The sequence below is a fragment of the Leptonychotes weddellii genome, chromosome 16 (genome assembly GCF_054177405.1).
Source record: "Leptonychotes weddellii isolate Sample4059 chromosome 16, ASM5417740v2, whole genome shotgun sequence".
Classification (NCBI taxonomy): Eukaryota; Metazoa; Chordata; class Mammalia; order Carnivora; family Phocidae; genus Leptonychotes; species Leptonychotes weddellii.
Window position 1 is genome coordinate 25,279,107 of NC_138384.1, and position 24,237 is coordinate 25,303,343.

Genomic DNA, 24,237 nt, shown 5'->3' on the forward strand with positions numbered 1-24,237 from the left:
TGGAACATAAGGAATAGCATGGAGGACATTGGGAGAAGGAAGGGAAAAATGAAGGGGGGAAATTGGAGGGAGAGATGAACCATGAGAGACTATGGACTCTGAGAAACAAACAGGGTTTTAGAGGGGAGGGGGGAGGGGGGATGGGTTAGCCCGGTGATGGGTATTAAGAAGGGCACGTACTGCATGGAGCACTGGGTGTTATATGAAAACAATGGATTGTGGATCACCACATCAAAAGCCAATGATGTATTGTATGGTGACTAACATAACATAATAAAATTTAAAAAAAAAGAATAAGGTCACTTTTGCCCAATGAATATTAATCAGAAACTGTGAAGCTAGCTTCTTGCCTTGCCTGCCTTTCCTTACTCCCCAGCACAGTGGGCACTTAATAATTCTCGGTTCCATGGACCAATTAACCAAGAAAGGCCACTTGTCTTCCATTTACCTGGAAGAAATGGGATATTTTTTCTTTTTTTTTTTTAAAGATTTTATTTATTTATTTGAGAGAGAGAGAATGAGAGACAGGGAGCACGAGAGGGAAGAGGGTCAGAGGGAGAAGCAGACCCCCTGCCGAGCAGGGAGCCCGATGCGGGACTCGATCCCAGGACTCCAGGATCATGACCTGAGCCGAAGGCAGTCGCTTAACCAACTGAGCCACCCAGGCGCCCGAAATGGGATATTTTGATAGGAACTTCTCAATGTTTCAAAGCAAACATTTCAAAGTTAAAAATTTGGTGTTGTCTTTCTGTAAGAAATTTGCAGGTGTTTTCATCTCAGCCTGCCATATTGAGGTACAATGATGGTAATACACTTCTGTTGAATTACACAGGAAAACCATGAAGAACCGCTACATGGAACTGTATGACCTCAATAAAGACTTGCTAAATGGATACAAAATTCGCTGTAACAACCACACGGAGCTCCTGGGGAACCTCAAAGCAGTAAATCAGGCCATTCAAAGAGCTGGTCGTCTGCGGGGCAAGTCTCTTTTTGTAGCATTATAAGTAGTCTGTAATTTGGGGGTGAGAACCCTTAGAGCTAGTGGTAGCTTCTAGAATTCATACTGGGGCTGACAGCAGCATACCTTTGATACCCAGCTTGGTCGCAGTTTGGCTTTAGTCAATCTGCAGACTTCAGAGGGAAAGAAAACTTTCAGCCCTTTTTCTTAGATCTTGCTGCACCTTCCAAGGAAAACCTAATGACATATACCCAAGGGGAAAGCCTTAAATATACCTATTTTTTCAAAAGGGAGACTAAAAATTAATGAGCTAAGTGTCCAACTTAAAATATAGAAAAAGAGCAATAGAATAAATCAAAGGAAGCAGAAATATCGCCAGAGATTTATACCTGAAATCTGTTGTTTGGGTCAATGCTTTGACCTCCTTTTAGAAAAATAATCTTTGCTTGGGCACCTGGCTCAGTACGAAGACCATGCAACTCTTGATCTCAGGGTCATGAGTTTGAGCCCCATGTTGGGTATAGAGATTACTTAAAATCTTTAGGGAAAAAAATAATCTTTGTTAGGTGGATCTGTGCTTTGATCTTCTATAAAACTGACTTCATTTCTAGGTTTGAGATGGTCCCTAGATTTGGTTTGTGATAAATTTCCTCACAGAGTTACCTTTTTTGGAGAGTGGTAAGATAAATTAAATTTGCCCACCATATATCTTTTCTCTACTCTAGTTTTATGCTGTTTTAAAGCTGGCCTCTGATTTATAATTTTACTTTTAATCATCTTTCGGATTGTACTGATTTGATGTTTCATCCCACACAGTTGGAAAACCAAAGAACCAGGTGATCACTGCTTGTCGGGATGCGATTCGAAGCAACAACATCAACACGCTGTTCAGAATCATGCGGGTGGGAACAGCTTCTTCTTAGGAAAGGAAAAAATAGGTAATGAAATCCCTAAAAAGCGTTCTTCCCTAAAAATCGAGGCTAGTTTGCTTGAACCACATCCTGGTGAAGCCAGGTGCTAAGAGTGGCGGTAGCCTTGGTGAATGGTACAAATGCAGACAACCATCGCATCCCTTTCTGTGTTTAGAATCAGTTGCCCTGTTACCGAGTAATACCAGGTTCCTGTAGAGGAGGGGAATACTTTTAAAATGTTAGGGCTTCAAAGTCCAGGTTTTTTTTGTATGTATGTAAAATTGGTATATAGATGTATAGATACATCTTCTTCCTTGAAATTGTAATTGAATTTGTAATTAAAAAGTTTTTCATTAAAACTTAGGAATTGCACTTTGTGTTAACTGCAGTCACCACCGTCTTAGAATTGCAGAAACCATTTGCATGCTGTGGAGGAAAACACAAGCATGGGTACTGGATTTGTGTGCCCTTTATCACTGACGTGGGCATAAGCAACACGTCTGCACTTAAGGGAGAGTCAGTTGAAGGTGATCTGTTAGTTGGGGGTAAATTAGTTACTGAAACTAATAGACCTCAAAGTTCATAATGACCCATTTATTTTTCATTTATGTCAGGATGTCTCTATAGTTATTCAGGAACCCCGCTTCCTGTGATCATGCAGCCATGTCATCCTCTAGGGCAGCCTTTCTTGGAGTTCTCTAGAGAAAGGAGTTTCAGGAAATGGATTCGGGTGACTATTTTCACGTTCACTGCATACGATGAAGGCCTGATGGTGCCAGGAACCTGATGTGAGAAGGCCTTGCCGTGATTTAAGTCCAAGTCAGTAGAACAGGGAAAGCTTTTCTCAAAGCTGTGATCTGGAAATAGCACCTTATCATTCCTACTTGCGTTCTGTCAGCTAACATGCCCACACCTCACTGCAGAGAGGCCAGGAAATATCACCAGCTGTGTGTCGGCGAGGCGGAGAAGGCTGGTGTCTGTGCCAACAACTAGCAGCTCCTTCCCTAAGAGTGAAAATTTTGCCTTCAGGTAGATTCCAGGACTGGTTTAATGACGAAAACGTTCGCCAGTTTTCACTTCTTAACAGCATTCCTAAGTGGTGGGGAAGACAGGCCGTACCCCTGTGGTAAATTAATCTTACGAGTTTCTTCCATTTAGGCATTTAGGATGAGCTCTTCTGTTTCTGAAATGTGAGCTTTGTGGAATCCTAATTTTTATGAGACTATGCCCTAGAATACCTTTGTTTAACATTTTCAACCTATAAGCTCAAAAGACACCCACATAGGGGCCCCTGGGTGGCTCAGATGGTTAAGCGTCTGCCTTCGGCTCAGGTCATGATCTCAGGGTCCTGGGCTCAAGCCCCGCATCGGGCTCCTTGCTTGGTAGGGAGCCTGCTTCTCCCTCTCCCTCTACTGTTCCCCCTGCTTAGGCTCTCTCGCTCTGTCAAATAAAAAAATAAAACCTTAAAAAAAAAAGACACCCACATATACTGTATTATTTTTCATAATCCCTGAAGTAGTAAAGCATCTTCTATGTGTGCTTCAAAGATGAGGGAACTGAGACACAGGGATTAATTACTTGCCAGAGTCACAGAGCTACTGGCAAAACTCGAGTTCCACTCTTGAGTCTTTTTCTGTTTTGTTTTTTTAAAATTAATTAATTTAAAAGATTTATTTATTTGACGGAGAGAGAGTGCGAGAGCACAAGCAGGGGGAGAAGCAGGCACCCCCACTGAGCAGGGAGCCCGGACTCGGGACTCGATCCCAGGACCCTGAGATCATGACCTGAGCCGAAGGCAGACGCTTAACCGACTGAGCCACCCAGGCGCCCCAGAGTCTTTTTCTGTTTTAATAACTACAGTGTAACCTATACGTTTTGAGATTAAAATCTCTAGTTGGTGCTGGTTTTAAATTGTATGGCACTATTCGGGGCACGTGGGTGGCTCAGTCGTTAAGTGTCTGCCTTTGGCTCAGGTCATATCCTAACAGAATAATCTCATCAAAGGTCATTCAGTTATTCTTCAGCCAAAAAGCTTCCTTCTTAGACCTAAAAATACTCATAGCAAGTCTCGAAGGGTTGACCTGCAGTAGAATGTATCTTCAAATAGTCCTGATTTATAGGTTACAAATAGATGATTTTCACATTAATTTGATCCTCTTGGTATTTATCACTGAGCTCAGAGAGGCAGAATGTTTTCTACAGGGTCTCACAGCTTGGTGAGTCTTGGTGTGGGTTTGAAACCAAGTAGCCATGGCCCTTCCTGCTATTCCAACTGTTCCCAGTCATGTAAAGACTGGATGAGATGAAAATGTTCATAAAACCTTCTACCATCTCTTTTCCCCTTATAAGTCACCATGTTCAGCTTAAGGAGGAGAAAAACTATTTGGTTATCCGTTGCCTCTCTGTTTTGTTACCATATTTTTCTATCCTGATAGAATCTGAGGCCTTCTAAGAAGTCATAGCTTAAACTCTATTTTGTTGCTGCGTTTTGTTGAAGCTTTAAGTGAACACTGAGCCTTCATTGAAAAGCTGATCTTGAGGATCCTGGGATCTGGGAGAAAGCTTTGAAGTCATTTTTCGAGCATCCCTTTAAAAAAGTCTCCCGTCCCCTGCCAAATTCAGGTACTCAGTATTTTTGAAAGAGTATGGTTTTTATTATTTCCCACCTGTCTTCCTATCCACATACATCAAGGCTTGGCTCAAATGCTCTCTCCTTAGGAGATCCCTCCCGTAGCTGTTCCTTAACCCTTATTACATTCTGTGTGTAGATCGATGTTAATCCTCTACTGAGAACAGGGGCTGCACCTCAATCAGCTTTCCCCTCCCAGCGGTGCTGAGCCAGTGCTCCGAGCACAGAGAAGCACCTGCTGCTCTCCATGGAATTGCCTGTCCTCAGCCAGTCCCTCAGGAGCTTCCAACATCACAGAACTAGGGACTTCACAACAATTATGCAACCCTAGAAGTGCTTTACAAGAATGAGTTCCAACATTATTTAGGTTTCAAGGTTTATAATTAGCAGTTACAAATCTGCCAGTGCAGAGGCCTGTGATCACAGAACTAAATTATCTCTGCTTTCACTTTGAAACTGAAGTACAGTAAGGAACCCATTTGCAGCTTGGTGTTTTGCATTTTGCCTCTTTCCCATCTGGCCCCTGCCCACACTAGATGCTGAAGCTCCTGACTCATCTTTTTATTTGTATGGTACAGAAATCTGTTTTTCCTAAAATGATGTCACATGGACGATTCCCAAGTAGTTTTCAGAACTGTCTACATGGGCTGATTTTGCATCAGTCAGAGAAAGAAATCGTGTGTTTTTGCAGGAACATTCAGTTCATTAGGGCTGGAAAGCTGATGTCACAAGGACCCTTCTAACGGGCTTTGCATTTTCTCCCTCAGTGTCAGTGGCATATAAGGAAGTACATACTGGTACCGAAGACGTACGACAGCCAAAGCTTCTGGCTGAAGAAATACTGGTCTAGGAGAGGTAGCCCAAGCAGTGATTTTTTTTTTTCCTTCAGTATTCTGCGGGAAAGAAACCACCGCATTCAGTGGAGTGTGGGAGCCAGTCAATGAGCAGTAGAAAACCCAGTTTCAAAACCAGCTTCAAAACCAGCCTCTTTCCCTTCTAGGCTTCATTTTCCACATCTTTAAAATGGGGGACAGAAGTTAGATTATTAATAGAGTTCTTCATTAAACATTTTATTTTTCCTCCTCTTAATAGAAATGCTAATATGCTCTCAAAATAACTTTATGAAAACATTCTTAATTTCCATCATTATGAACATATAAAGGGGATTTGTTCTCCGGGGGGCGACCTTACGCAGCTGTAGGAAGTGGTGAAGCAGTCTCTGGAAGGCACATTCTCTGTCTCAGTACATTACAAAGTACCACAGTGGCTGTCGCAGGATGGTGGGATTCCAGATGGATGACCTTTCCTTCATATTTTTCCATGTTCTACTTCTTCACAATGAACATGTATTATTTATATAATCTGAAAAAATACAAAGCTGCTTTCCGGGGGGGGGAAAATCTTCCTTTACTAAAAGGAATGATAAGGATTGGAGGTTCACTGTTAAGAATTAAGAGAGAAGATGCCATATATTATATAGGTGAACACCAAAGCTCTTACCTGAAACAAGTATTTCAAAGATGCCCATGTTTTAATTTCTCTTTTGCCACTAAACAGTTGTTGACACTGGCTGAAGCCCTAAAGATCGAGAGGAAGAGTGAAGTACTAGGAAAAACAGCTTCTCAGTCACTGATGTCTTCAGTGCAGGAAAGGGACCTGCGAGCTACACGGTCCTCTAAGAGGAGCTGCTGTAGATGATGTAACGGACAGAAGCATCAGAGTCTGGCTTTCAGGGACTTGCTCTCCCTTTAGGCACCGAAATCCTTTCCCATAGTGTATAGAAGATTCTGCCGTGTTGACAGACCGTAAACACACTGAGATTAAGGAGAAACTAATAAGCACATTTTAACGCTTGTGTAGTTTGCTAAGGTTTAGACGGAGCGCTCCAGAACAGGACAAGCTGGGTGGCATCGTACGTGTCACCTAGAGCCACGAGTTTCTGTTTTCCCAGCTTGGCATATGTGATGGTCTCACCTGCCTGGCACTTTCTCCTGGGCCCTCCACTTCCAGTTAATGCCACTGACGGGTTCATTAGAACCTTACCCCTCTCTCTCCCAATCATGAAAACACACCAGAAAGCAAGTGAGTGAAAGTCATATTGTAGGGATGACCTTCATTCAGTCTGTAGCAACTGAAAAGAAAAGGCAAGCTTTGAAATGTAAGCCATTGGTTATAAAGTAGTTGTAATCCGTGAGTGTTATTATACCATGGTGAAAAAACTGTGGTCTCCAAAATAGTATGCATGTACACTGGCCCAGTACCGTGTGGGCGTGGGAAGACACCATTAGAACACTAGTTCTAGGTGCTTCTTTCTCATCTCAGCTGGGAAAAAGATGTGTTTTGTAACAATACTGAATATTAGTGCATGTGAAAAATTTCTAGACAGATATCCATATAACGGGTATAAATGCTAAACATTTTTTACTGACTGGGGTGCGAAATTAAACAAATTTTAAAACCATCAACCTAAAAGAAAGTGAACTTCATTCTCTCATTTAAGGTCAACTTTAGAATAGAGTCAATACTCAAAGTGTTACGAGATTAACGAAGATAAAAGCCCAATGCTTTTGCTCTTGATTAATAAAACGCCCAATAAAAGCTATGGTAACAGCTAGTAATACGTGTAAAAAAGAGAGGAAATGAGAAGACAAGAATGGAATGAGAATAGCGTCTTTCAGCTAAAGATGCAGTGACCCCGATGCCCACTTGGCACACCCACATGGACACGTGGTACTTCTCATGTAACCCCCACGATGGTCCAGGGGAAAAGAATGTAACAGAGTGCACAGCCTCTTGGCATTTTGATGGGGCCTTTAGCCTTTGTCCTTTTAAAGAAAAAAAGGCAACAAATTTTATAGTCAATCCTAGAGTGTTTAGGAAAAGGAAAGACGCATGAGGCCAGAATCCCAACTCCAGGATGGAAAGGAGCAGCCCCGGGAGCCACTACACAGGGCACAAGCAGCCCTCTCCTCTACCATCCAGAAGTCTCCCGAGGCGGGGGCCGTGTGCTTCGGGCCAGGCCCGCGTTTACCAAGGCAGGAACACTGTCATCTAAGTCTACACTGTCCTAGGAGAGTCAGTGAAACAAAGCCATAAGCAGTGGGAGGAAGTATCATGAGCCCAGCAAGAAGAGGCTAGAAGTTTCTGCAATGTTCTAAATTAGTGCGATTAGGAAGGGCAGAATCGGCCTTGCGTATTAAAAAAAACACTGGAAACATGGATAAACCTTGAAGATTTTATGCTCGGTGAAATAAGCCAGTTGCAGAAGGACGAATATTGTATTGTTCCACTTCTGTGAACACAGAGACAGAAAGAAAGTGGAATGGGGGCTGCCAGGGGCTGGGGGAGGGGGGCTACGCTTTCACGGGGACAGAGCTTCAGTCCGGGAAGATGGAAAGGTTCTGGAGGTGGATGGAGGTGATGGGTGCACAACCATGTGAATGTACTGAATGTCACTGAAGTGTGTACATTTAAAAATGGTTAAAATGGTACACTTGATGTTGTGTATATTTTACCACACAGAAAAACTTTTAAAAAATCACTAAGGAAGATCATATGGAAAATGAAAAACTCAATGTTAAAATAAAAAAAAAAAAAAGACAAGCCTTTTTTTTTAATCAAGAGAGAAGTACCTGGCTCCAAGCTCAAGGTCTAGATTGAGGACAGTGATGATGAGTCCTACCACACACAGATTTTAAGGACACCGTCACACAGGTCACCTGTGGCTCCTGCATGCTTCCCAGTCCCGAGGGTCTCTTTCCTTCAGCTTTGCCCAGCCCTGTCATTCATAATAGACAAATGAGAAGTCCCAGAAACCGGTTCTATTTGGGAAGGCTTTCTTTTGTTCGAGGCTTCGGTGGTTAATATGCTTGACAAATTTCAGAGTCTCTCTGTCTCTGTAGACCAGTGCCAGAGAGTTGTTTTCTGGATTCACTGTTAGCAGCTGAAATAAGCCAATACAATGACACATTAGAACACCGAACTTATTCTCAACTCTTTTCTTCAATGATTCACCACTGAACAGATGGTTTTCACATCATGTACTTAGACTGGCGATAGGAATCTTTTAAAAGATCCTTTACTAGGAGGAGCTATTGCTCTGGCTGTCAAGGCATTTTCCAGTGAGCCCCATTCCAACACATACCCAGAACGATTTTACCCAGTGCATTTATTTCTTACTATATTGAAAGATTTCATGGGAATGCACCATGTAACTCTTAGCTTACATGGAATTTCTCAGTAGGGTAGAAGCAATGCTTACTGATTATCCTGGGGCATCTTTATTCCCTGCCAAGTACTTTCTACTAGAAATTAGAACCACTGCCAGGCAGACCATCATGGATTTATCAGCTAAAGACACTGGCAGAAGGTCATAAAAATTGGGTTTCTGAAGAATAAAAGCTTCCTCAAGAACTAAAAAGGGCAGTTTGCTGTCAGATGCAACTTACCTCTTCATTTTCACCTTTGGCAATGTAGGAAGTAAAGCCACCATATTCTGGCTCCCAGCCTTACAAAGGGAAAACAAACAGCATTCAGAAATTTTTCACTGCAAGAGTTCCATCCTCTGCTTCCATTGCCAATCCCATGCTGCTTAAAGCTGGGGGCCCTGGGAGCTCCGTAGTAACCAACTCTATGACTTATGAGCTTGAATTTACCATTCAATCCGCACTGAGTAAGAAATGAAAACTAAGAATTGAATATAAAATGCACCTGGAAGGACAATTACATAAACGATGTGGATCTGGGGGGTTATTTGGAGGGAAATTATGGTTTGGTCCACATCCCCCCATACCTTAGTCAGATATAAATCCTTTGGGTTGGGAGACTGAAGTTCATGACCCCCAAGATCCCCTCCAACAGAAAGCTTCTATGATCTGGGATCCTGGCCAAGGCACATCACTTCTGAATTGGTCAGCTGGAGGGGGTCACCAGGAGACTGCCCCTCTCAAGGTAACAGTTCATTGTTGTCCTTTCTACCCTCTTACCTTCACAGCCACAGTAGAGGAGTAAGTCTAGGGCAAATTCAGTCTTGCTGTTGTCATGGATCAAAGTGTAGTGACCAGTCTTCCAATGCCTCAGTTCTCCCTGGCATGTGGGAACGTTTGAGTCTAAGAAGAAACAACAGAAGGCCAGAAAAAACTTAAAATAACTCTGATACAGGGGTGCCTTGGTGGCTCAGTCAGTTCAGCGTCTGACTCTTGATCTCAGCTCAGGTCTCGATCTCAGGGTCGTGAGTTCAAGCCTCGTGTTGGGTTCCATGCTGGGTGTGAAGCCTGCTTAAGAAAATAAATAACTTTGATACAACTGCTAGTTTGCAAGGGAATAATAAGTAGGAATGGTCCAGCACTAAAGGGAAACCATTCCCATAAACCTTCTGACCTACTGCTCCACCAAACCAGCCTTACTTACAGTGACTGTCAGAAATGTACCATGTACTATTTGGTGGGGCAGGGGGACTTGATGTTCTATTTCTTTTTTTACAAGAAATTTTAGATGGAATATACATTTAGCTGCCAAAATAAAAAATTATACTATGAATAAATATAATTATTTTAATATATTATATAATATATATTATATGTATATAATCATAATATTTATTCATATTATAATTTTAAATAGATTCCCCCTGCCATCTGCCTGTATCTCCTATTATTAATGTTTTGTCTTAGTGTGATTCACTTGTTACAACTGACAAACCAATACTCATACATTATTATTGACTAAAGTCCATAGTTGACATTAGGGTCCACTCCTTGTGCTATACGTTCTATGGGTCTTGATCAATGCATAATGTTGGGTGTCCATCATTACCGTATCATACAGAATTGGTTTTAATGCCCTAAAGAAGCTCTGTGCTCCACCTAATTCATCCCTTCCTTCCTCCTAATCCCTTCCAACCACTGATTTTACTCTCTCCTTAGTTCTGCCTTTTCCAGAATGTCATAGTGTTGGAATCATACAATAAGTAGCCTTTTCAGACTGGCTTCTTTCACTCAGCAATATGCACTTAAGGTTCCTCCATGTCTTTTCATGGAGGATGATCGCTTGTTTCTTTTTAACTTCATCCTGTTGTGGTTAGAGAAGCTACTTTGTATGATATCTTTTATTTTTTACTTTTCTAAAGATTTTATTTTTAAGTAATCTCTACACCCAACGTAGGGCTTGAACTTAAAACCCAAGATCAAGAGTCACACACTCCACCGACTGAGCCAGCCAGGTGCCCCGGTATCTAGCTTTTAAAATCTACTGAGACTAAATTTGTGGCCTAACTTATCGTCTGTCGTGGAAAATGTCCCATGTTCACTTGAGAAGAATGTATATGCTGCTGTTGGTGGGTAGAATGCTCTGTATTACACCTGTTACATCTAGCTGGTTTATTGGGTTAAGTCCTCTCGGGCGCTGACCTCTCCCAACTACTGCTGTAGAACTGTCTGATTTCTTCCTTCAATTCTGTCAGTTTTTGCTTCATATATTTTCAGTCTGTCATCAGTTGCATAAAGATTTGTAACTGTTGTATCTTCCTGCTGTTCTGAATTTTTACAAATATAGAATGTCCTTCTTTGTCTCTTCTAATCTTTCTTGAGTTACGATCTATTTTGTTTGGGTGCCTGGCTGGCTCAATCGGGAGAGCATGCAACTCTTGATCTCAGGGCCATGAGTTTGAGCCCCACGTTGGGCATGGAGCCTTAATTAATAAATAAATAAATATAAATAAATAAATAAATAGTCTACTTTGTTTGATATTCGTAGAGCCACTCCTGCTCTCCTCTGGTTACTATTTGCATGGAACATCTTTCTCCATGCTTTTATTCTCAATCTGTTTGTGTCTCTGGATCTCGAGTGAGTGTTTTGTAGATAGCAGATAGTTGAATCCTGTGTTCCTGTCTATTCTGCCAATTTCTGTCTTTTGATTGTCATTTACATTTAAGGTAATTACTAGGAAAGAGGGGCTTAATTCTGTCACTTTGCTATTTGTTTTCTAAATGCCTTATAGCTTTTTTTGTCCCTGCATTACAGTCTTTTGTGTTTAGTTGATTTTTTGGTATTGAAATGTTTAAATTCTTTTCTCATTTTCTTCTACGTATATCCTATAGCTATTTTCTTTGTTGGTACCATGTGGGTTACATTTAACATCTTGAAGTTATAAAACCTCTCATTCGAGTTCATGCCAGCTTAATTTTAATAAAATAGGAAAATTCTGCTCCTTCACGGCTTTGTCCCCACCATTTTCTTTAAGATGACGAACTTTACAGTTACTTTTCACATTTATCTCTGTATTCCCACCTGCTTTGGCCCAGGGCCTTGCATACAGTAGATGCTCAGTAATAAAGCATCCTTTGGCTGCCTGTATAGATTTTTTCCAAGGTCCAGGTTCCCATGAAAATGAAACCAAAAAGGAATAGAGATAAGTAAGCACTTTTTTTTTTTTTAAGGTTTTATTTATTTATTTGACAGTGAGAGAGCACAAGTAGGGGGAAAGGGAGAAGAAGGCTCCTTACTGAGCAGGGAGCCTGATGTGGGACTTGATCCCGGTATTCCGGGATCATGACCTGAGCCAAAGTCGCTTCACTGACTGAGCCACCCAGGCACCCCAACAGATACTTTTTTAAAAAAGCCCATGAGGCCCCACTGATCTTCACCTCATTCCTTTTAGGGCCCAGGTATGGAAGCCAATATCAATTATCAAGGAAAGCCAACCTTTATCTTAAAGAAAGGCTATCCTGTGTATTGACTAGCACAGAAAAAGCCACCTGGCTCTGGTTGTTCTAAATCCGTGGTGACCAAAGCGACAGGTCAGTCTGCGAGGCCACAGAATCTGCGTTATGTGGTTCTTGTGTCACACTGCTGGCTATGTGTCCGTGGGCATCCACCTTCCTTGTCTTTGCTCTTCTAACTGCAACAGGGGCCTTCTCCAAAAATCAGAGTGGAAGCAGGGAGAGTACAACTGAGGAGAGGAATCGGGCAGCAGATTTTCTCGTCTGATTTAGTAGGTGCCGAGCCGTGTACGCTCATTTGGTAGCCACTCACTTATGGGTGCCAAAATTTCCACAGAAGCCTCACCTCTTAAATTTCCTATATTTTTCTCTGTTTGATCTTGTCTGTAGATAATTAAAGACTTCCTCTACTTTTTTTTTTAAGCCTATTTATTTTTTCTTACTAATCTCCACGCCCAATGTGGGGCTCAAATTCACGACCCTAAGATCAAGAGTCACATGCTCTTCCGTCTGAGCCAGCCAGGTGCCCTTAGACTTCCTCTACTTTTATTAATAATTTCCTTCTACCTATTTTCCCAAATTCAAGGAGGTTTTTCTTAGGCTGTTATTGGTCCTTGGCAGAAATAAGCTGTGTTCACCTTCCTCTCTTCGATGTTATGTTTTAGAGTAGTTTGGGGCAAAGCCAGTCCTATTTCTGTCCACTGTTCAAGTGTATTTTCAGCCTAATAGAATGTATGAGCTGCTCCTCCTACCTAGAATATTCTTCCCACAGATCCTTCTTGTTACGATCGGAGCTTAGATGGCAGCTCCTGAGACAGTTTCTTCCAGTTGCCCGGTCACCTAAGAGGCCACTCGGTCGTTGTTCCTCAGCACACAACCCGTTCAAGTTTTCTGCAAACCGCTTTTATTAGCTTATGTTTTCTTGTGGTCTGTGGACACGTTTAATCTCTGTCCTCTCCCACTAGAACATAAACTCTGGGAGAGCGGAGACCTTGCTTGTTCTGTCCTCCAGCTCCCGAAACAGGCCTAGCAGATCATGGATGCTCGAGTAATAGTTGTTAGATGAATCAATAATTGAATAGTGAATGTTTAATGGTTAAGTAAGGACAACTGGTATCAACGGCTTACCTTCCTTTGCTTCATTTTCCTCTGACTCTGGGTCTGTCTGTCCCTGGCTCTGCTGGTTGTTATTGCAGAAGGCTGTCTGATGGTTCTCTGGCCCAGGGGACCTATGGCTCGTCCCTTCTTCATGGTTATCGGCCACAGAGGCTCCTTCTCCCTCTTTTTGGTTCGCCACCTCATCTTCTTCTGAAGGGGCCAAGAAGTGAAGTTTCAGGCCTGTGAAGTTGGAGAGCAGCAAGAACAGAGGCTCGGAGCGGAACAATTCCATGCAGTCCTTCAGAATGTCGGGAAGCTTGCTCTCCTCAGCTTTCTCATAAAACCTGGAAAGCAGTGATGCCAAGTTGTTCATCAAAGCCATACCTCTACAATGACTCATGGAAGAAAAGCTGTTCATTAGTTTTGTACCCTGCTCCCGAAGTCCTGGCACAGCCTACTAAAGCACGGCTTGTTGTAACTGTGAGGCTCTGTCAGGGCCTGCTACTGGATGTCCCTGGGAATGAACATCACCAGGGCCAATGTCCTACTACTGGCAAATGTCCTATTATTGGAAGTGAGCCTTCCAGGCAAACAGGCAGTTGCCGAACGCAAAGGCAAATGTCGTGGCTCTACCTTTTGTTAGGGGGACCTCGGCTGCTCCATTTCACGTCTCCTTTCTCCAAAGCCTCACAGACCTCTGCAAATTTCTCAGGCTGGAAAAGGAGCAAAGAAAGAAGCAGTCAGTGGGTCTCTCTATGATCCCACCTTGGTCTTGCAGGTGGAGCCGCTCTGCAGAATCATGCTGGCTGATTCCTAAAAGGGCCAGTGGACATTCGCCCCTTTTGCCCAAGGTCCCCAGGCCTGATACAGTGCAGCCAGAAAAAAGACTGGATAAATCATCAGCATGCTTTAGCCAAGAGACCCGAGTGTCAATTTGGGCTATTTCCTTTAGCGGTTGTGTGTCTCATGTCAGATCGCTAAACCTCTCAGACTCCTGCATTTATAAAATGAAGATCATAATACGGTCTCTTCAATTCATAAGATGTGAGGAAAAACAATGAAACTGCTTAACGGTCAATGTCATCACACTAAAAGTCTCTGTAGGCCTCACCTTTATGCAATCAGCTTTCTAAATAGAGAAAGCCAAGTGCAGAGCAAGAAGCTGATTATTGAAATCTGCTCCACAAGAGGCTTTCTATGTACTTGTTTAATGTGGCTTCCCAAGGAGTGTTCTCAAAACAGCAGTCCTATCAGCTGTAAAACAGGAAAGAGGATCCCAAAGCCTGGTTTAGGTAAGCTTAATAAAATAGGATCAAACAAAGTTTATTTACTGTAATATTTCTCAAACTCCTTAATATGCTAATGTCAGCTTTAAAATTTCAAGAGGGAAGGGGAGAGGGGGGGAGAGAGAGAGAGGCAGTATGTTTCTCGTGGAGGAACAGCTCTTGGGACTGTGCTTCCATGGGACCCAGGGTCAACTGTGAAGCACCACACCGGTGTCTATGATCTTGTTTGGCCCTCACAACAACTCTTCAAGACGAACAAGGCAGGTCTTATCCCAGTTTAACTGATGAAGACCTACAAGCTCTGGGAGATTCAGTGATTTGCTCATTAGTAAAACCACAGAGCCAGGGCATGAATATTAGGTCTTCTGACTCCTGATGTAGTCCCTCTCCACTGAAATGTGCTGCGTATCATTGTCAAACGTTCATTAATAGGTGCTGCTCAGTTAATAATCTATCTTTTACTAAAAGCAATAGTAAGCTGATAGGAAACCATATTCACCAAATGAATAGGAAGGAAGCTACATACAACTCCCTGTCAGTGTAGAAGCGTGCGTGCGTGTATGTGTGTACCATTAGGATTCCAGAAAACTGGGGAACACCCAAGGGACTCAACCCACTAAGCATACAACTGGTACCAATGTTAGCTACTAGCATCACCTGTATATTTTATGAAAAAGATGATATAAACATCTAACCAGGAACTAACCCAAAACTCCTTTAGTGATGCCTGTTTACCCACCCAAGAAGCGAGAAAGACAAAAGCACAAGTTGTTATAGCAGTGAGATTCTGTTAGGGCCTGCTACTGAGGTCCCCAAGATACACTGGACAGAACGTGCTGGCTTACCTTAAGGAACTCCTTTAGGAGAATTTCAGACCGTTCTTCAAATTCTTCTTGAATTTGAACTTGGTAATCCATGTCCAGGTAAGTAGGGTTGATCCAATCATACAAAATTTCATGCTTACAAAGAAGCAGCAGATGCAAAACGTGAATTAACAATTCCTATTGCTTTTGTTCTTACATCATTTCGTGCTAGTAAAATATATGCAAAGCCTCACTTTATAATCTTCTCCTTGTTACACATAAAAGTGCTGGAAAACTCTGCCTGAGAAAAAGACACTATCAAAAGTTTACCTAAGAAAAGCAAAAGAGGAAACTCAAAAGTCCAGTCTCATTATCAGGAAAACAAACCATACGGTAAATCTAAGATAAGAATCCCGACAACAGGCATTTATCCTTACATCTTGTGGGATGTGAGGGCTCCGAGGTATGAGAGGTTCAAAGTAGTTGGGAGGCCGGGTCAGTGAAGGACCATGGAACCAGCCACTTATAGACAAACGCGACTTTTCTTCAGATAGGACTTCGGACACCTGAAAGGACAAGGCCAACAGCGCATGAACGTACCCGCTGAGGGGGACGATTGCTAGCCAAGGCGCGCTCACTTCTGGATCCGTCACGCTGGATGCGCGCACAACCTGGCCACGGAAGTCCAACAGGAAGCTCTCACATTTCGATAACAGGGGACTAAAAAGCATGATCCTTAGTACTCTGTATATTTGTGGTTTATAATCTTTACCTGGTGAAAGGATACTGGAGACACTTCAAAGAAAACCAGTGTGTTCCATGAAGGGATAAGAGACTTGACGATCTGCTTCGGCTGGAAGTGTTCTGCACCAGGAGAGAAGACAATCACAAATGTGGTTTTGTTACCACTAACCACTTTCAGGCTGCCTCGTTTCACCTTGACAATTCTCAGATTTCTAAGGGGAAGTAGATGGACCCTGCAGATCCCAAAACGCCACCCTCTTCCATCTGTTTCACTCAGTTCTGCTACCTGACCATTGTTCTTACTATGCCATCTGTCTATTATCGATGAGGGCTGGGATAAGTTCGGAAAAGTTTTCGAGAGGCAACATCTGGTGTCAGTCATTAGGAAACAACCCTGACTTCCTGTCAGACAGACTGGCGCGGGCACACTGAGGGTCCCAGGCAGCTTTCCACGTGCTCCAGCTTTCCACAGTCAGTACTCAGGAGTAGGGTCTGACTAGTCCTCATGCTCATGGACTCCACCTCTGGAGTAATGACTACAAGTACAATGTAGGGAGGCGGCTGTCAAGGCTGGTGTCCGCTCCCCCTCCTCAGAGGAGGACACACACTGTGTGTAAGAGCTCAGAAGTAGCTACTGGTGCTGATGTGTACGCGCTTCTCTTACCATCAACGTCATACAGGTCCAGGGTGCCCCCCAAGCTCCTGTCCCAGGGAGGAACCAGGTAAAGAATGAAGGCGATCCGGCGCCCTTCCAGCTCATCATCGTGGCAGAGGAGGGCATCTGCAATAGTGCAACATGTACTTTAATGTCCCCGAGCCGACAAGGAGCAGCCACTACTCTGATCCTGCATTTTAGTATCGGTCCATCTGATATTCACCTGCAATGTGAGCTCCTCCAGCTTTGTAAAATGACACTTGTTTTTCCTGTTTATAATCAGAGACATACAACTGGGAACACGGAGAACTCTAAAAGCCCTGAAGAACACACATACGGACAGACCCCAGAGATAATCACTAACAGTATTTGTGCTTATATTCTTCCAGCACTTTTCCTACATACGTTTGCTTAAAAAAAAAAAAAAAATGGGTGTCCTACAGTGGTTGTTTTGTGGCCTTTTTACTACCATCACTATATACAGCTGTCATCGCTTTTTTAATGGCCCTGTAGTTATTCTACTATATGGATTATGAATTACCTTCTTTCTCCTTTAATTAATCTTAGACTTAATTGTTTCCATTTCTCATCTGCTAAGAAAAATGCTTCAATAAGCAAATGATCATTACTGTACATAGATCTTTTGGTAGCGGTTCCCATTAATTTCTTGAGCTAAAGCTTCTAAAAGCCGTTAGGTGGGACTGAGCAAGGGAGGCATCCCTGCAGGGCAGGAGAGGGAGGATTTGCTATGGTGAACTGTGATCGTTCACACATGGAGGGATTGTTTTGATAAAGAAATATCCTGAAGGTGACGGAAGCCATGGTTCTCACTGCTGAGGAAGGAAATTATAAATACGGAAATGGAGAAATCTGGGATAAACCTTATGGTGTTGAATTGGAACTGGAGGAATCAGTGTGAATTGATTTTCCTATGTATGGAGATATTTAGTTAGATATCTACATATTTCTAGACACTGACATACATAAACATGTAAACGCACGTGTGCACGTGCGCATCCGTGTATTTGCTCCCTCTTCTCCACAGAAAGGCCTGGGAGCAGTGACACCCTAATGGCAAAACACCCAGAGTCCAGATCTTGATTTTTAAGTATCATTCGTCACTAAAAGGAATCAGGGTTCTTTGGAAGAATGGCTAACTCTGGGTCTAGAGCAGGGGACATACAAGATGAGCTTGGAAAAATCTTGTTCTGCTAGGAAGTAAAATGTATTAAGAATGATGGGGACACATCAAAAGGACATGGAAATCAGTTTAAAGGTGCTCCCTTTGATCGAATCAGGGACAAGAGGAGCATCACTATAATATAGCAACTGATTACAGCCCGTTACATAGTGACCCATAAAGCCACACTAATGTAAATAAATATATGAATAAATAAATGGAAAGAGAGGAAGGTTTCCTTACAGAATGACAGTAAATGTAAAGGGAATGCCAGAGGATGCTAAAATAAGCGAATCAAAGTTGGAGGAGAAATGGGATATTTACATAATCGTTAAGTATCTCCCCACAAAATTCTTATTCACTTATAGAAAGAAAAAGAACAAGTTTACAGTGGGAAAGCCTGACATCAGTTACCACCTTAATTAAGTAATCAAAGTATCACTAGACTATGACACACAGAAACCATATACCACTTGATAAGATGTACTAAAAAAACAAAACAAAACAACCCCCACATAATTCTGTAACATTCCTACCAAAAATGCAAGCCTTGAATCTAATCATGAGGAGGCATCAGGCAAACCCAAATTGAGGGCAAATGTACAAAATGAGTCATCTGTAAACCTTCAGAAGACTTAAGATCATGAAAGTCAAGGCAAGACTGAAGAACTGTTCTAGATTGTGGGAGACCAAGTCAGGCATGACAACTATGCAATCCTGGACGGGATCCTTTTGCAATCAAGGACCAAATAATGGAACTTGAATGGAGCCTGCAGATTGGATGGGAATAATGTATCGATCCTAATTTCCTGATTTTGATGGTTTATTGCCATCATCTAGGAGAATGTCCTTGTTGTAGGAATCACTGAAGTACATGGGGGTCCTGGAACAGGATGGCAACCTACTCTCAAGTAAAATGGGAAAAAACTATACTATGCTTGCCATGTTTCTGTAAGTTTGAAATGATTTCAATTAAAAAAAAAAAGTTTTTAAAAAAAGGGCTTTTGATAGGACTCATCCTGTGTATCACTCAGCCTCAAAAAGTGGTTACCAATGTATACCTCCCCCTTATACTTTATACTGTATGAGAGTAAACCCACATCAAAATTTTACTTAGTGAGGGCGCCTGGGTGGCTCAGTTGGTTAAGCGACTGCCTTCGGCTCAGGTCATGATCCCGGAGTCCCTGGATCGAGTCCCGCATCGGGCTCCCTGCTCGGCAGGGAGTCTGCTTCTCCCTCTGACCCTTCCCCCTCTCATGTGCTCTCTCTCATTCTCTCTCTCACAAATAAATAAATAAAATTAAAAAAAAAAAATTTTACTTAGTGAAACAAAGCAAAACACTTTTCCTTCCAGGTGAGAAAGCAAACACACTTTCAAAAAGAAATTTCTTTGCTCACAAAGGGAACTGGTGACAATGGATACCTCTGAAGAGAAAGGGGGACAAGGAGAAAGTGCAGGGAACTGTCAAGGTTTACACTGTATCCTTCTATACTGTTCGAAGATTCTTCCTTAAGGATGTAGTCTTTTCGGGGTGCCTGGGTGGCTCAGTCGTTAAGCGTCTGCCTTCGGCTCAGGTCATGATCCCAGGGTCCTGGGATCGAGTCCCACATCGGGCTCCCTGCTCCGCGGGAAGCCTGCTTCTCCCTCTCCCACTCCCCCTGCTTGTGTTCCCTCTCTCGCTGTCTCTCTCTGACAAATAAATAAATGAAATCTTAAAAAAAAAAAAAAGAAGGTCCTAATGCTATGGGGGGACATGTCCCAAGTCTAGGATCCTGGCACACCAATGCTCTTGCTGCCACTGTGTAGCTAAAGCCTGTAAGTCCTCTAGACATCAAGGGCTTTATCTTTCTTACCAGAGAATTCATATTTAGCACAGGACATGTCAATAGTTGATTCCAGGTCAATCTTGGAAATGTCAGCAAGCCAAGTCCGGAAATCTTCAAACAGAACTTTCCTAGAAATGTCAACAAAGGTAACCTGTTAGCCACAGCATTTGGATCTCGGCCACAGCTACTTTTCCCTGGAGGCTGTAGTAGCTTCTTGAAACTTGCACAGTTTAGGTCTTGGAACTGAAATAAAGAGAAAGAAATACAAATCCATCTACTGGGCGCCTGAGTGGCTCAGTTGGTTGAGCGACTGCCTTCGGCTCAGGTCATGATCCTGGAGTCCCGGGATCGAGTCCCACATCGGGCTCCCTGCTCGGCGGGGAGTCTGCTTCTCCCTCTGACCTCCTCCCTCTCATGCTCTCTGTCTCTCATTCTCTCTCTCGCAAATAAATAAAAAATCTTAAAAACAAAAACAAAAACAAATCCATCTACTGTAATATAGTTTTGCTCTGCTATTTCATTTTACTTTCTTCCTCTTAAATTGATAGTATGCTCTAGCATGGCAGTGCTTTGCCCTCTGTCATAATTTAGCACCCTGATGTTCCTTTCCGAGGTTACTGATTTTTAGACATGTTTTTTGGCACTAAATACTACTCCACTGCTTAATGACCATTTGGGTGACACTGTTGCAGATTAAAAACTTTAAGTTGCAATAACAGTGAATATTATGCTAACTGTAGGCTCAGGAAAATCTTTTATAGAAGTTCTGATGCCAGCACGATACCAGTAAGAGATGCTGAACATTTCCATTTGCCAGCTAACGGGGCTCTCTGTATAGAAATCTCTTTAACACAATTTATAACTCACTCAGCCAATCAACTTTGGAATTATGTGAATCTTCATGAGTTGAAAACATTTTGAAAGGACTTGCATCGGTTCACATTTTGCACACACAGACAGTATTTTTTGGATCATCTTAGTCCAAATGTACACAATTGAAATTCCCATAAAATGCAACTGTGCTGTTCATAACTAAGTATCAAGTCTCCAGGCTGATCTCCTAAGATTTTAATACCAAGTCCCTTTTCCACACTTTACATTACCAAACCAAAACATTCTAAAAAACGCTGTGCTAGGTTGGTCCAACCAGAAATGCCATGTAACTTCAAAAACAGAGTTGCAACTTGTATTTAATGAGCCAGCAGAACAAAGTGCTGAACCAGGCTTGCGATGTGGGTAGCAAACATTTCTGCAAAGTCTTGATGCTTTAAGCAACTATGATCAAAGCCTTAAATCCCTCTTTTACTGGTAACACTGGCTTCCTCAAATGTATTCCATAAAAAGTTCTTCCTCTAGTCACTATGAAAGGGTCACAAGGCCAGGGTTACTTTCTGTCATTATTCTCATTTGTTAATCGAATATAACGGAGAAATCACAGAGCCCAACTGGGAAGTATAAAGATCACCTTTCTATAGACCAAGGAATCCCGTCTAACACACCATCCGGCTATTATCCTGTGGGAATAGAATGGAACCTCAGTCCCACAGGAAATGCTTACCAGAGGTGTGCTGTGAACTAAAGAGATAATGCCTTACAGTGCAGTGCGATCATCTCTCTTTGGAACAACAATAACAAAAGGTCTAAATAAATATGAGATATTATGAGGTGCAGTTAATACATGAGTAATACTTCAGAATTGGGAAGAAATAACAATCTGTGCAGACTGCCATCCTATATCAAAATGTCCCAGAGGAAAAAAGAGAATGAGAAAAAAATGACCTCTGTATAAATGAAAAACAGTGATTACAAAGTAACATGTGCCTACTGTAGCAAAACTAGGGGAAAAAACCCTCTATAAGTAAAAAGGAACTGTTAAAAAAAATGTGAAATCCAACTAGCCAGATTTAAACATTCCATTCTTCTCTTTTTTCCTTTGTACACAGATAGTCAAATATATCTTTTAAAAATCATTCACACTGTGTGCGCTGTTTTAATGTCTTTTCTCTCTCTTTTTTTAAAAGATTTTTATTTACTTATTTATTTGACAGAGAGAGAGAGAAAGAGAGAGAGAGAGAGCGCACGCACAAGCAGGGGGAATGGCAGGCAGAGGGAGGAGCAGGCTTCCCTCTGAGCAGAGAGCCTGATGTGGGGCTCGATCCCAGCACCCTGGGATCATGACCTGAGCCGAAGGCAGACGTTTAACCGACCGAGCCACCCAGGCGCCCCATCTTTTCTCTTGACAAGTGTACTGCATCAACTCTAATATGCCTCCTCTGTAAGAAGTATCATTGTTTTGCTATCACTTAAAAAAATGTTGCCAATTAAAATAGGACACAATATTAATTTGTGAGACACTGGACCCCAGCAGTGCTAAAATGTAAAAGAAGAAATGTGTCTTAGAATCGGTGAAATCAGGTTTATCATTCTCATGTATTAAAATTCACACATCATATTCAATGGTTGTAGAGTTTTCCACTCATGCTTTTACCATTATCTATATAAATCTCAATGCATGGCCTTTTAATTTGTATATAGTTTTTCACTATTTTGGGGCACCCGGGTGGCTCAGTGGGTTGAGGGTCCGACTCTTGATTTCGGCTTAGGTCATGATTTCAGGGTCATGGGATCGAGCCCTGCATTGGGCTCTAAGCTCAGCAGGGAGTCTACTTGAAGATTCTTTCTCCCTTTCCCTCTGCCCCTCCCCCAACTTGCACTAGAGCACACGCACTCTTTCTCTTTCTCGTTCTAAAATGAATAAGTCTTTAGAACACTTTTTCCCCACTATTTTTAACAACATTACAACATGCAATCTTGTATGAAATTTTTGAGCACATCCTTAATTATTTTCTCAGGATAAATTCTTATAAGTGGAATGATACTATAAAAAGGGAAGCATAATTTTAAGAGTTTTGATACATTTTTCAAAACCATCATCTAAGAAAGGGATCGATACTTCTGTCAACACTGGGGGATTTTGTTTTGAATATTTGCCAACCTAATATGTGAAAAATGGTTCCAGCAGTGTTTCCTTGATTACTAACAAAGCTGAACATTTTATCACTGAGAAGGTGGGCCCTGGAATCAGACTGATTTGAGTTTGTAGCTTAGCTCCCTCGGTTTTCATCTAGGAAGCCTTGAAGAAGTTACTTAATCTCTCAATCTGTTTTCTCCTCTACAAAATGGGATAATGACATAACGTTATATGATGTAACATTTTCTGCACCCAACAAATATGATTGTTTACCTTAAAGCACAGATGTGAGGCTCTCTTCTCTTCTTCAAATCATCCGACTTGATCATAGAAAAAGAAAAAAAAGGATTTCCTTCATATATTACACACAGAGAAAAGCAGTTCAGTGAGTGCCCTTGCAGTGTAGGATTGTGGCGAAGAGCCTGGACTGAAGCCAAGCTGCCTGGCTTTGACCTGTGGCCCCTCCATATGGCAGCTCTATGACTCGGGCAAGTTACTTAACCCCCCTGGGCCTTACTCCATTCAATAAATATTTAAATAGTTATCGACAGTGGAGCTTATATTCTTTTTGAGGGAGACAGACAATAAACATAAAAAGCTGATTGTTAGCATGAAAGAAGGGGACAAAGGCACAGGGAAAACCAGCAGGATATGAGGTACTGGGCGTGCTGAAGGTGGGAAAGGGTTTGCAAGTACAAACACGATGGCCAGGCTTGATTTTGCTGAGTGAAGCAAAGCCTTGAAGGAGGTTGGGAAACATGCCAAGGGGAATATCTAGGCAAAGAGGATTCAAGGTCCTGGGGTGCCCAGGTGGCTCAGTCGGGTTAAGTGTCTGACTCTTGATTTCAGTTCAGGTTGTGATCTCAGGGTCGTGAGGCTCCCATGTCAGGTCCCCTGCTCAGCATGGAGGCTGCTTGAGATTCTCTCTCCCTCTCCCTGTGCCATGCCCTGCCCCACGCACACTCTCTCTCAAAATAGACAAATTAATTAAAAAAAAAAAAAAAAAGGATTCAAGGTCCTGGATGTGAAGCATGCCTGGTCTAGTCAAAACATCCAAGGAGACTGCATGGCTAGAGTGTAGAGAGTGCGGGGGACAGCAGTAGGAGATGAGGCCAAAGAGGCAATGGGATGCGTTAGAACTCTTCTAAGTACTTTGGCTTTCTGACAAAGAAATGAGGAACCTTTGGAGGCTTTGAACAAAGGAGTAATAGGATCCCATTTACATTTTTAAAAATTGAGATAAAATTCACGTAACATAAAATTTATCATTTTAACCATCTGAATGTGTAATTCAGTAGATTTTAGTATATACGCGATGTTGTGCGACCACCACCATTATCTGATTCCAGAACATTTATCATCCCCCCACCAAAAAGAAACTCTATACTCATTAGGCAGTCACCATACATACTCTTCTCCCCAAGGTCCTGGCAACCACTAATCTACTTTCTGCC

General features: G+C 42.2%; 2 protein-coding genes across 4 annotated transcripts in view; one reads left to right on the plus strand and one right to left on the minus strand.

Annotated features, from left to right (window-relative positions):
* Window positions 1–2,235, plus strand: part of BBS2 (Bardet-Biedl syndrome 2) — a 20,177-nt gene extending 17,942 nt beyond the window's left edge. Inside the window, exons 14-15 of the mRNA XM_081806575.1 lie at window positions 833–981; window positions 1,778–2,235. Of these exons, the coding sequence (XP_081662701.1) occupies window positions 833–981; window positions 1,778–1,884 (256 nt within the window). The 3' untranslated portion in view covers window positions 1,885–2,235. The remainder of the gene's footprint in view (window positions 1–832; window positions 982–1,777) is intronic.
* Window positions 2,236–7,722: 5,487 nt separating this feature from the next.
* The window catches only part of OGFOD1 (2-oxoglutarate and iron dependent oxygenase domain containing 1), a 63,816-nt gene continuing 47,301 nt past the window's right edge, over window positions 7,723–24,237 (minus strand). For all 3 annotated transcript variants that reach the window (XM_081806573.1, XM_006747555.3, XM_081806574.1), the window contains 11 exons: window positions 23,057–23,103; window positions 19,840–19,940; window positions 16,815–16,931; window positions 16,179–16,270; window positions 15,844–15,972; window positions 15,449–15,562; window positions 13,951–14,030; window positions 13,348–13,661; window positions 9,487–9,609; window positions 8,950–9,008; window positions 7,723–8,444 (listed from right to left, as the gene is read on the minus strand). In XM_081806573.1, coding sequence (XP_081662699.1) covers window positions 8,283–8,444; window positions 8,950–9,008; window positions 9,487–9,609; window positions 13,348–13,661; window positions 13,951–14,030; window positions 15,449–15,562; window positions 15,844–15,972; window positions 16,179–16,270; window positions 16,815–16,931; window positions 19,840–19,940; window positions 23,057–23,103 — 1,338 coding nt within the window. In that variant the 3' untranslated portion in view covers window positions 7,723–8,282. The remainder of the gene's footprint in view (window positions 8,445–8,949; window positions 9,009–9,486; window positions 9,610–13,347; window positions 13,662–13,950; window positions 14,031–15,448; window positions 15,563–15,843; window positions 15,973–16,178; window positions 16,271–16,814; window positions 16,932–19,839; window positions 19,941–23,056; window positions 23,104–24,237) is intronic.